This window comes from Tyto alba, unplaced genomic scaffold, assembly GCF_018691265.1.
Source record: "Tyto alba isolate M040663 unplaced genomic scaffold, T.alba_DEE_v4.0 Super-Scaffold_3, whole genome shotgun sequence".
NCBI lineage: Eukaryota > Metazoa > Chordata > Aves > Strigiformes > Tytonidae > Tyto > Tyto alba.
In genome coordinates this window covers 762,798-775,517 of record NW_024881304.1, presented here as the reverse complement: position 1 = coordinate 775,517, position 12,720 = coordinate 762,798, and the positions used below count along the sequence as shown (strand labels likewise).

General features: G+C 68.6%; 1 protein-coding gene across 1 annotated transcript; it reads left to right on the top strand.

Moving 5' to 3' along the window:
* Positions 1–4,791: 4,791 nt before the first annotated feature.
* On the top strand, positions 4,792–12,480 carry CAMKV (CaM kinase like vesicle associated). The gene is made up of 11 exons (XM_042799785.1): positions 4,792–4,947; positions 8,085–8,193; positions 9,377–9,508; positions 9,588–9,662; positions 9,741–9,879; positions 9,961–10,081; positions 10,625–10,700; positions 10,785–10,921; positions 11,011–11,089; positions 11,165–11,252; positions 11,468–12,480. The coding sequence occupies exons 2-11, from the start codon at positions 8,099–8,101 to the stop codon at positions 11,741–11,743; spliced, it is 1,218 nt and encodes a 405-aa protein (XP_042655719.1). The 5' UTR covers positions 4,792–4,947; positions 8,085–8,098; the 3' UTR covers positions 11,744–12,480.
* The last annotated feature ends 240 nt before the right edge of the window (positions 12,481–12,720 follow it).

The window sequence follows — 12,720 nt, the reverse complement described above, 5'->3', positions numbered from 1 at the left end:
TTGCACACGCGGCACTTCAAATGTTTTATTTGGGGAAAGTGCTGTCGTTAGCAGGGATTAATTATTAAAATCGGAGGCATCTATAAAACATGAGTGGCCATGCGCTGGGGCTGCGGGCGCACAGGCGGAGCTGGGCACGGTCCCGCTGCCAGCAGCGCCCCGGGGACGTACTGCGACGGCGTTCGCCGGTGCTGCCGCAACGGCACCTCGTGCCGGCGGCGGTTTTGGGCTTCTTGTGGCAAAGCGGGTGCAAAGGCCGGCTGCAGGCAGGGGGTGCTGCCCAAGTGGGCACCCTGCCCCCCCTTTTACCCCCGCCGCAGCCCGCTGGGCAGCCAGGGGTGGGGGGCTGGGTTGGAGATGGGCAAAATTGTGTCAAATCGGCGTTTGAGGGGAGCGGTGGTCTCCGGCGTCAGCCGGCCCGGCGAGGTGGCAGCAGGCAGTACCGAGCTGTTTTTAGCGGCTGCCGGCGCGCTGGGGAGCGGGCGTGAAGAGCGGCTGCCACGGCACCGCGGCACCATTTTTAGAAACCGGCAAGTTTTGCTAATGATGCTTGTGAGGGGTGGCAAGGGGGGGGGGGGGGGGGGGGGGGGCGGTTGGCGAGGTGGGGGGGGATACCCGGACCCTGGCCCTCCCGGTCCCCACTACCCGCTCCCCGGGCAGCCTCTGTGCCCAGCCCTGTCCCTCTGTCCTCCCCACCTGGTTCCTGCACCCGCACCTGGGGGCACCCACACTGCCCAGGGCACCCCTGCACCCATCTGGGGCTCTGCAGGCCCCCAGGGAGCTCTGCTGGCCCCTGGGGAGCTTTGGTGGCCCTTGGGAAGCTTTGGTGGACCCTGGGGATCTCTGCAGGAGCTACGGTGGTCCTTGGAGAGCTTTGGTAGCACTTGGGGAACTCTGCTGGCCGCTGGGGAGTTCTAGTGGCCCCCAGAGAGCTCTGCTGGCCCCCGGGGAGCTTTTCGTTACCCTGAAGACTTCCAGGCTAGGGCACATTTTTTTCTCCTTTTTCTGCCCCTGAGACAGCATCTGCCCTCAGCTGGGGGGTTCGCCCCATCTCAGTGCCCAGTCAGGACCTATGCCAGCCACACTCTGGTCCCAGTCCCATTCCCGGTCCCAGTTTCTCTCTGGGGACCAGTTGTCACCCAGAGAGAGCCCCACTCGACTTGCACATGGAACTCCTCGTCCCGAGCAGCCTCCCTGTGCCCTGGTCCCTACGGCCGCATATACTCCCCCAGGGAGATTCGGGGGGGACCCCCAATGGTCTTCCAGCGGGAAGGGGAACCAAACCTCCATGCCATGGGTGATGTCATCACTGTGATGCAGGCGGTTGCTATGGCGATCAAGCCCCATTCCCCCCCAGGCAGGGCTCCCGGGATCAGAGTCAGCCCTGGATGCGATGGGGGCCAAACCAGTGAGGAGGCACAAGGCTTCGTGCGCCGTCACCACTGACACGGGGACGGGCCACGCGAGGAGCAGGTTGGTGGGGGACAAGCAGCTGCGGTCAGCGGTGCCCAGCCAGGTGGGGGGCAGCCCTGTCCTCACCCAACTGGGACAGACTGGAGGAGCTGTGGCACCGCGTCCTCTGCCAGGAGCCGGGCGTCTGCCCCAAGGAAGTGGCGGTGCTGGCCACGGATGCCCCGCTCTCCCCCATCGCCAACTGGGAGAAGGTGGCTGAGCTGCTCTTGGAGGCTTTTGGGGTGCTGAGCTGCTCTTGGAGGGTTTTGGGGTGCCGGCCATGCTGGTGCTGCCCCTGCCTACTCCCACAGCCGCACCACCAGCGCGGTGCTGGGCTCCAGTGGTGGGGGGTGCGGGAGGGCTACGTGCTGCCCCATGTCACCTTCTGCCTGGACGTGACCGGGGACACCCCCATCCTCTACCTGGGCTGGCTGCTGGGGTACCCACGGGGGCCGCCTCGGTGCTGCCCCCCTGCACTGCTTGAAGGAGACCTGCTGCTGTGTCCTGCTGTTGGGGGGTGTGGGGGGGTCCCAGCCCCTCACCCTGCTGGAACAGGCAGCCCACAGCCTGCGCTGCTGCGGGGACCCCCCAGCCTCCCCCCGCATCACCTGCTGCTGGCAGGGGGCACCACGTTGCTGCACGGAGCCTGGCCGCCGAGCTGGGGGTGCCCCCCGAGGCTGGCCCCCCCCCCCCTCACCAGGGAGGCCAGCTGGCCGGGTGGCTCGCTGGCCACCTCCCTCGATGCCTTCCAGGGCGCACGGGTGCTGCGGGACACCCACGGGGAGTGCGGCCCCACTGCTGTGCACCCCCGCTGCTGCTCACCCCAATAAAGGGCCAGGGGTGACGATCGGCGGCTGCGCCCCCTTTTTTTTCTCTCCCCCTACCGCCCCGCACCAGCCCCCCGAAAGGAGGGATGGGGTTTATTTGGCCCCGTTGCCGGGCCGACGCGCGCAATTATCACTGATTGCCTGGCGGTTGCCATGGCGATGGTGAGCACGCAGGGATGTGGTGCCGCGTGGCGCTTGAGTCACGGACACGCTGCGGGGCCCCCCTCGCCCCCCCACCCGCTGCACCCCGCTGCACCCCAGCGCGCAGCCCCCGGCAGCCAGCTGCCAGGCCAAGCTGGCCCTGCACCCCTCCCAACCTCCTCCCAGCCGGGGTGTCCCCCACACCCTGTCCCCCCACCCGAGGCAGAGGGGTACAGCTGGGTGTCCCCCTGCCCTGTGTGCCCCCCAACCCGAGGCAGAGGGGGAAGGCTGGGTGCCCCCAGCTCTGGCAGTCCCACCTTAGGCAGCCTGGGCTCGCTGACTCCAGGGGTCCTGCGGGAAATGTCACCCCAACCGGCCGTGTCACCCTGCAGTCAGCTCTGGGCTCCCCATGGGGCAGTGGGAAGGGTGGTGGGTGCGGGGGGAAGTGGGTGCATGGAGTGGTGGGTGAGCAGGTCAGCGGGGCTGGGCACAGCAGAGACAAGCACCACTGGGCTCAGCAGAGCCCAGCACCCCAAAACGGGGCACAGGGTGGCCCAAGATCTGCACCAGAGCCGGGGTCAAGAGGCGACCAGGGGGCAGGGACGGGACCCCGGGGGCAGTTCTGCCCCAGGCAGGAGGCTGGGGCCAGGAGGTGATGGGTGCTGGGCCGAGGGGCACTGGAGGAGCACTAGCCCAGCTCTCATGCTGCAAGCCACCCGGCAGCCCCAAGCCGCGCCAGGCGCTGGCCGGGTAATTGTGAGTTACACTCCAGGTTCCCACGAGGTGCAAAGATTAATAACCGTGCTGCGCTGCTGCCAGCCAGTATGATTAAACTCTTGATTAGCAGCTCAAACTACAGTGCCCTGCTAATTCCCCTGCTCTCACGCGCCGTTAATTACCCGCTGCGGGTGGTGGGGGGCCTGGGGCTTGCGTGGCTCGGTGCTGCGCAGGGGACGGGTGCAGGGGGTGCCCTGGGCTGCCTCTGGGTGCTGGCTGGTCTCCCTGTGCGCAGAGGGGAGATGTTGGCTTTGGGGGTGGGATCCGGGTGTCCCCCCTGTCCACGGGCCTGCCCAACCCGGGCTTGGGGGGGCTGTGGGGTCCCAGGAGAGGACGGCCACATCCCCACGGCGGCTCAGGATGGGTGGTTTTGGGGAGATGGGGTTTGGTGGGTGCAGGAGTGGGAGGGGAGGGGAAGAGAGGGGAAGGGAGGGGAAGGAGGGGAGGGGAAAGGAGAAGAGGGGAGGGGAGAGGGTGCAGCTCGGAAGCGGCACCATATGGGCCGCAAATGCCAGAGCACAGCACGCAGCCGTTTGGGAGGTTCTGCACACGCGGCTGCTCTGCGTGAGGAGCGAGGTGCTCCGGGGACTGGGGGAAGGGGCTGGGGACCCCGCTGTGCCACCCTGGGCTGGGCGCCATGCCCGGGCTGCGGGCAAAGTTAAGGGTGTTAGAACGGTTCATTTCTTGCCCCTTTCTTGTCCCTTGGCACAGGCCACGGGGCACAGACAATCCCTGCACGTGGGGGGAGCGAGCAGACCCTTTGGCCCCACAGCTAGGGGAGGAGGAGGAGGGAAGTTGCCCGGTTCCCACGGGATCACTGTGCGGAGGCAGGATCGTGTGGCCGACCACGTCTTCATGGTGCCTCTTGGTGCCCTCGAGGGACAGCCACCTGTGACACTGAGCTCACACTCAGCACCTCCCGCCCCATCCATCCTGCCTCATCCCACCCCATCCCCTCCAGTCCCATCCCATCCCGGGCCGGTGGCTGTGGCACAGCCCAGGGGACCCCGGTTCACCCCGGTGCTCTGTATCTCGCCTCGGTCCCCACCACGGCACTGAAGCTGCTGTGACATGGGTTGCCCCGGCTCTGGGGCTCGGCAGGATGAGGCCCGTGGGGCACAGCTCCCCCGTGGGCAGCCACCCTGTGAGGCGAGGAGCTCACAGGGGGACGCGGGCGGACGAGCTCAGGGGACACTCGCAGGCAGCCCCGGCTCACCCGGCTGGGCAGCAACTGGAACGGAGCAGGCCACGCGGGATCGCGGGTGTTTATGCGCCCCCCCTCAAGCTACTGCCACGTGGGTGACGGTGTGGGGTCCCGTGGGGTCCCCCGGTCCCCGAGGCGTGGCAGCGTCCCAGCCCGGTTTGGGTGACTTTGGCGCAGGGGGCCGCTCCGCTGGGACACGGGCCGCGCCGTCCGGCGGCCCCAGCGCCACGCGTGACCCGTCCCCGCGGGTGCCTCTCCCGCGCCCGTCGGGCGGGGCGCGAAGTTTGGCGGTGACGTCAGGGGCGGGGCGGGGCGGGGCGCCCCGAGGGGGAGGGGCGGGGCCCCGCGGGTCCCGCCCCCCCCCCAACTTGCCGCGCCGGGCGCGCGGGGCCGCGCCGCGACGGACCGACGGCTCGGCTCGGCTCGGCTCGGCCCGGCCCTGCTCCGCACCGGCCCCCGCGGGAGGGAGGGAGGGAGGGGCGTGCGGCCCCCCCCGAGCGGCGGCCCCGGGCCGCAGCCCCCCTTTGCGGTCGGAGAGTCGTGCAGGTGAGCGCCGCGCCGGGATAGCCCCGAGCCGTGCCGTGCCGTGCCGTGCCGTGCCGTGGGCTGGGAGGGTGGGGGGGGGGGGGGCCGGGCCCGGGCCCGGGGTGGGGGCGTTGCTGGGATTTAGCGCTTGTTCGCCCAGGGCTGCCCCCCCTTCCCTATTCTCCCTCCGCCCCCGGTGGCCCGGGACATCCCGGCGGGGCCGTGCCCGGCTGCCCGTGCGCCCCGACGGCTGCCCGCTGCCGCCCCCGCCCCCCGCTGCCACCCCGCGTCCCGCAGACCCCGAGCCCCGACGGGAGCGGCGGAGCACGGCGAGATGCCGGAGCCCGGTTCCCCCCCCCCCCCCCCCCCAACCCGCCCCTCCACGCTCCGGGCCTCTCCTGTCCCGGGGCCACCCCCCGCGGCCAGCACAGAGAGCCGAGCCGGCCCCGTGGCGGGGGGTGCTGCCGGGGACCCGCGCCCCCTCCGCCGAGCATCCCCTCCCGGGCCCCCTGCCCCTCTCTCCCGCAGCCCGCTCCCTTCCCGCTGCCGCATCGCTCTCAACCGGCCACGGCCGAGACTTCCCCTGCGCTGCGCGGCCCGGGCTGCACCTCCGCACCCCCCCAACCCCGGGGTGGGGGTGCACGGGGGGGCTCCGGCACCATCCCGCGGGGCGGTGGGGCTCCCCCAGCCCGGAGGCTCCTGCGGGCAGCGCGGGGCTGGCGCAGCCCCTCCACCTCCCCGCTGCCTGCACTAGCAATATTTCGGTCCGTCTCGGCCGGGCTGCGTTTGTGCCTCTCGCTGATACATCCTTCCCAGGGATGGAGGGGGGGGGCGCGGGATGGGAGCGCGGACACCCCCCCACACATCCCCCCCCCCTCCCCTCGCCCCACGGACACGTCCAGGGTGGCTGCAGGTGGAAGTGGGGCTGGAGACAGCGCACTGGCCGGTGGCACCTCACGCCGTGGGGCAGAGCCGGGGTTCGGGGGGCTGGGGGGGAGCCACTGGTGAGGGCTGCACGGCTGCGTCATCCCTCCGTGTCGTCCGCACCCGGCCACCCACTTCCCTGCTATTGTCTTACACCCGCTGTTGCTTCTGCTCCCAAATTAGATGCTTTGGGGGGGGGGGGGGGGGGGGAGGCTGGCTGTGCGCGGGTGCCAGTGCAGCACCCAGCCTTCCCCCCCCAGCTCCCTGGGGAGCAAGCACTCACCCCTTCTCCTGGGTGCCCCTGCCTTGGCGGGGGTGCTCTCACCTGTGGGGCGCAGGTGCTGGCGCTGATGTGGGGCTGGGTGCCAGCCTCCCTTGTGGGGAACCCCAGGTGTGTGGAGCTCCCCCCTCGAGCAAACCCCGGGGCAGGGGAGGGTGCCGGTGCTCAGCCCTGGCAGGATGGGTTCCTCGCTAAACCAACGGGAACTAATTTTATGAGCGCAGATTAGCTGGGCGCTCTCAGAGACAGCAATAAAATCCCGATATATCATCCCACTCGGGTCCCCTTCCCGGCTAATCCTGGCATCACGCCGCGGGCGCTGGCAGCCTGCCTGCCCGCCCGCAGCACCGAGCCCGGCCCACGGCACCGAGCCCACCGCCACGCCGGCGGCTGCCAGGACAAGCCCTCGTCTCCCTCGGCCGGGCACGGCAGAGGCGCCGTCGCGTGGCACGGGGACGCCGAGGTGCCAGGCAGGACGCGTTTGCCGGGGAGGCTGTTGGGATGAGCTGAGCGTGGGCTGCAGAGCCTCACCCAGTCTGCGGCGCGGGGAAGGGTGTCCCATGGGTGCTCTGCTGCTTTTTCGGGACTGGGCGCACCAGTGCAGCGGGGGAACGGCTGCTCTCTTGCCCGGCCTGGACTTTCCCGGCAGGAGGGTGCCCGGGTGTCACACGAGCTGGGAGCACCCAGCCTGCAGGTGCGGAGGCAGGTCAGCCCCGAGAGGTGGAGGCAGGACGGAGCATCCCCCCATTCCCTGGCTCACCGCACCCATGTCCCACTCAGATTTGGGGTCAGTCACCTCAGGGAGCGCTTAGGGGCATGCCCTGGGTGCTGCGGGCAGCTCCACCTTCCTCCCGGGGCCGGGACTGTGCACCCGCGGGTGGGTCGGGTGCTGCCGGGTGCTGCCCGTCCCTGCCCCCTCCGAAGGATGTGCCGCTTTCTGCATCTCCAGCTCCCATTGCCATAGCAACAGGCTCGGAGCTTGGGTACCCGCGATGCCGGTTCCCGCATCCCGCGCTGCCATCCTGCCCGCGGCCCTCGCTGCCGGGCCCCGGGCGCTGCTGGCACGGCACGGTGAGGCCGGCACATTGCAGCGCGGTGTTTCGGGAGCCTTAGCACAGGGCGATGTGTGTCTCCAGTGTCGTGCCAGCATCCCATCCTGGCGTCCCACTCGGGCCCGTCCTCTGAGAGGAGCCCAGTGAGCCCTGTCTCCTGAGACATCAGAAAATAATGTCAGTTGAAACTTCCAGTAATAGGGTGGGAAGGGGAAAAAAAAAAAACACTTTATGGAACCAATTTTTTGCTGGGAAGCTTCTAAGCAGGGTCTGGTTTTGAAGGGTTCCTGGCAGGAAAGCAAGGGGCAAAATGTCGTTCCTATAGGGCCGGAGGAGCTGGTGTGTGCCGGGGCCGGTGTCCTGCCCGCTGCCGGCAGCAGGAGGGCCGGCACCACCAAACCGCGGTGCCCGCTTGCCCAGTGCTGCGCTGGGGCTGTCAGGGCTGGTAGGGGACAGGGAGCTGAGGCTGGTGCAGCTCGCTGCACATGTGAGTGTGTGACAGTGCTCTGCCGGGGGAAGCCCCAGCTACAGAAATGTCACCACGAGGGTAAAACCGGGCTGAGAAAGCAGGAAAGGGTCCGCTTGCCTCCCCAGCGGGTGCTCCGGGCTCTGTGCTAGCCCTGGCTACTTAATAAATGGTTGATGTTCTGCAAACGAGGGCCAGAGGGGCTGGCTTGCAGCCGTGCCAGCAGCCCAGGCCCCAGCAGAGTGGCCAGACGCCACGGGGATGGACGCCCATCGGTGAGGCTGGGCACGTGGCGGCTTGCGGCAGCCGGGGAGCACGAGCAGCCACTGCGCTTCGTCAGGTTTGACGTTAATTAGCACGGCTCGGGGGGGGGCCTGGCGTGGCTTCAGGGGGCCGGCGGTGCTGGGGCGCTCACCGCCTCTCCCTGCCCTGCCAGCACCGGGCCCTGCGATGCCGTTTGGCTGCGTGACGTTGGGAGACAAGAAAGATTATAACCAGCCGTCCGAGGTGACTGACAGATATGACCTGGGTCAGGTCATCAAAACGTGAGTTGGTGCCTCCCCGGCCCTGGGGAGCGGGGGGGGGGGGGGGCTTGGGGACCCCAATCACCTGCGTGCCCCGGGCGGAGGAGTGCCACAACACTTCTCATGGGGGCTTTCGGGGTGCCAGTCACCGGCTGGGACAGGCAGGGCGCATTTCGGGGTGGTTGTCCCCTAAGCTGTCCCTATGTCTGGTGGGTGCGGGAGGGTGTTCACCGCTGGCTCTGAGGAGGGCAGTGAGGTTTCCCCGCTGCTGCCGGCTGCATCCCTGTATCCCTCCTTCCTCCCCCCAAGATCTGTGGGGATTGCAGTAATTCCGCATGATCCCAGCTCCCCCGAGCACTCCGGGCAGCAGGGGGGCTCTGCTCCGGCAAAGGAAAGGGCAGATGTCATTTGGGGGGGAGTGGAGTGCTGCTGCTGCTTCTCCACAACTTTTATTGCTGTGCTGGGGGACCTGTTCGGAAGCACCCCACAAAATGAAGCCCTCAGACCCGCTGAGAGGAGTTTGACTCCTAAATATGCACCAGAAATTTTTCCATTGGCCTCCAAAACACCGGGACTGCCTGGCTGTGGGTGACACTGGGTGGCGGGGTGACACTGGGTGGCGGTGGGGGCTTTTTTGGATGCTCTCAGAGCTTTGCTCCATCCTCTGAGCAGCCTGTCCCAAAGCCCAAGGGTCCCCATTCCCCTGCACCCAGGACAGTGGCCAAGAGGATTTTGGCACAGCCGGAGGGGTTGCAAAGCCAAAGGCTTTGCTGGAGCAGTGCTGGGTGCCCCCCGTGAGCTCCCCCGCGGCTCCAGCCCAGCCGATGGGCTCGAGCACTATCAATAATAGAACAGAAACATTGCAGCATCCCCTTCTTTCTTCCCGGCTGCAGCACTCTCATTTATGTCGAGGTATGCTGCTGTTCTGCCTCAGCACGAGTGGCTTCACAGCAGATCCTACTCCAGCTGCCATGGGGAGGGGGATTTTTAATCAGCAAATTTTCCCCCTTCCCTATCAATTTGCTTATTCCATATCAGTTCCTTCTTGCTGCCCATTTATTTTTCCCCGCTCTGCTCCAGAGAGGTTTGTAGCCGCAGCTTCCTTCCACCCTTACGGCATCTCTCCCAGTTGCTGGGATGGGGGGATGCTGGTGGTGCCCAGGGAGAGGGGGCGGGGGGGTGTCAGCTGTGGGTGCCCTTGCAGGGAGGAGTTCTGTGAAATCTTCCGGGCCAAGGAGAAGACGACGGGGAAGCTGTACACCTGCAAGAAGTTTCTGAAGCGGGACGGGCGGAAAGTGCGGAAGGCAGCCAAAAACGAAATCATCATCCTCAAAATGTGAGTGTCGGGGCCAAGAGGGGCTCCCGTGCCACTGGGCAAAGCGGGGACCCCCACCCATGGTCCTGTCTGCCTGTAGGGTGAAGCACCCCAACATCCTGCAGCTGGTGGATGTCTACATCACCCGCAAGGAGTATTTCATCTTCCTGGAGCTGTAAGTTTGGGGGGGTTAGGGGGGGCTGGCTGGGGGTGCCCCTGCCAGGGGGGGTCTCAGCAGAGCTGCTGTTGGCAGGGCCACCGGCCGGGAGGTTTTCGACTGGATCCTGGACCAGGGCTACTATTCAGAGAGGGACACCAGCAACGTCATCCGGCAGGTGCTGGAGGCTGTCGCCTACCTGCACTCACTCAAGATTGTCCACAGGAACCTCAAGGTGGGTGGCAGGGGGGGTGGGAGCACCCGTGGGTGCTGACATGCCCCCCTGCCCTGGCACTCACGGCCCCTGTGCTGGCAGCTGGAGAACCTGGTGTACTATAACCGCCTGAAGAACTCCAAGATTGTCATCAGTGACTTCCACCTGGCCAAGCTGGAGAATGGGCTTATCAAAGAGCCCTGCGGCACCCCTGAGTACCTGGGTGGGTGAGAGCCAGCCGGGCGGGCATGCAGGGGTGTGTGGGTGGTGCTGCTGAGGTCCCAGAAGGTCCCTGATGCTCCCCGCTGCCCCAGGGACTGGTCCTGGGGGTCCCATCACCTCCTTCCCGATGGTCACAGGTGTTCCTGGCAGGTCCCTCCCACTCCCCATCACCCCAGTGGCTGATTCTGGGTGGTCCCAGTGGGTCCCTCCCGCTCCCCATCACCCCAGGGCTGATCCTGGGTGCTCCCAGTGGGTCCCTCCCACTCCCGATCACTCCAGGGCTGATCCTGGGTGCTCCCAGTGGGTCCCTCCCTCTCCCCATCACCCCAGTGGCTGATCCTGGGTGCTCCCAGTGGGTCCCTCCCACTTCCCATCACCCCAGTGGCTGATTCTGGGTGCTCCCAGCGGGTTCTTCCCACTCGCCATCACCCCAGGGCTGATCCTGGGTGCTCCCAGTGGGTTCCTCCTGCTCCCCATCACACTGGGGGCAAGGGGCCGGGGGGTTGGGGACCCCGGGGCAGGGCCGCTCTCCTGTCCCTCGCAGCTCCGGAGGTGGTAGGGCGGCAGCGGTACGGGCGGCCGGTGGACTGCTGGGCCATCGGCGTCATCATGTATATCCTGTGAGTGCGGGGCGAGGGCCGGGGCAGCCACGGGGGGCCGGGGGGCTGGGGCAGCCGGGCTGAGCCCCCTGCCCCATCCCCCAGCCTCTCGGGGAACCCCCCCTTCTATGAGGAGGCGGACGAGGATGACTATGAGAACCACGACAAGAACCTCTTCCGCAAAATCCTGGCTGGGGACTATGAGTTCGACCCGCCATACTGGGATGACATCTCACAGGCGGGTGAGCCCCATGCCGGGGGTGGGGGACACACACATGGGGTCCCGTGTTTTCCCCCCCAGCGCTGAGTTTCCCCCACCTTGTGTCCACAGCCAAGGAGCTGGTGACGCGCCTGATGGAGGTGGAGCAGGACCAGCGGATCACGGCGGAGGAGGCCATCTCCCACGAGTGGTGAGGGATGGTGGGAGCGGGTGGGGGGGTCTGGGGGGCCTGGCAGGGGCCACTCACCCTTCCCCGCCTCCCCAGGATCTCTGGCAATGCCGCTTCTGACAAGAACATCAAGGACGGTGTCTGCGCCCAGATCGAGAAGAACTTCGCCCGGGCTAAGTGGAAGGTGGGTGGGAGTGCCGCGTGCCTCAGTTTCCCCTCTCAGCCAAGCCCATTCCTTCATCACAGGGCTGTCAGCTTCGGGGCGGGGGACTGCCAGCCCCCAAGCAGTCACCCCCCGGTGGGGGACCCGATGCCCTGGTGAGGGGCCGCGGGGGCAGAGGAGACCCCACGCCCCACGGTCCCCCCGCTTCTTCCCCCCTCACCCCCCCCCCCCCGCAGAAAGCCGTGCGAGTGACCACGCTCATGAAACGCCTGCGGGCGCCTGAGCAGACGGAGACGGCCCCGGCTCCGGCTCCGGCCCCGGCCCCGGCCCCCGCCGCTTCCACGGCCGCCGCTTCCACGGCCACAGCCGCCACGGACACTGCAGCCCCCGCGGCTCCCAGCACGCCGCCCGCCGCCGCGCAGCCCCCGGCCCCCGCCTCGCCGCCCGCCGCCACGTGTAACGGGGACGGGGCTGCCGCCACCGCCGAGGCCCCCAGCGAGCAAACCGGCTGAGCGGCGGCGGCCCCCGCGCCCCCCGCTCTGTACATAGCCCCGGCATGGTGTCTGTCGTGTCCCCCCCCCCCCCCCCGCCCCTGCCTGCGCCCCCTTTTCTACGTGCCCCGACGGAGAGCCGGCCGCGGGGCAGAGCCCTGCATGGAGCCCGTCCTACCCGATGGCCCCCCCCCCGCCCCCCCCCCCCCCCGGCCCCCTCGGTGGCTTTGCCGGTCGATCTGTCCCCCCTCCCTGCTCTCTCAGTCTGTCCCCCGCCACCGTCCCCGCCCTGGGGATGCCCAGAGATACGGGGCAGCCCCCCCCCCCCCCCCCCCCCGGCCTCACGCCCTGTAGGGCTTTGTTGTGGGGGGGGATGGAGTGGAGTGGGGGGGGGGGGGGGCGGGGGCCGGGGTCCCCGGGGACGCGCGTGCATGTGCGGGACTGCGGGTGGGTGCGTGGGACGGAGGGGGGGCCCCAGCGGGCAGAGTTCCTGGCACACCCCTCTGCGTCCCGGGGCTCCGGGGGGGTGGTGGGGGGGGGTGTCACGGGCCTCCCTCCCCGGCCCGGGGACAGCCGCACGGCCCCCCCACGCGTCGTGTCTGGAGGATCCCAAATGGCGGCCCCACCCCCCGCGGGTCCCCGCTTTCCTCCCCCGCAGCTGCATGCCTGCAGGGCCGGCTCTGCCTGCGGTTGCCGCCGGCGCCCCGCTCTGTATCTCTGGCAAATAAAGACCCCGCTGAGGACAAACTGAGACAGCACCAGCGCCGCCTGCCCTGTCTCTCTGTGGGGCCGGGTCCTGTCCACGCGTGCCGGCAGCGCACGGGCGAGGGTGGGTGGGAGGCGCTCCCGCCGGGGCTGAGCGAGGCCGGGAGCGACGCTGCTGCCCAGGCCGGGCGGGCAGCGGGGCGCTGTGGGAGCTCGTCCCGGCCAACCCCCGCCCGGGAAGGAGCTGCGCGGCCCAGCTGCCACCGTTAGGCTCCAGAGTACACGGGCGGGTA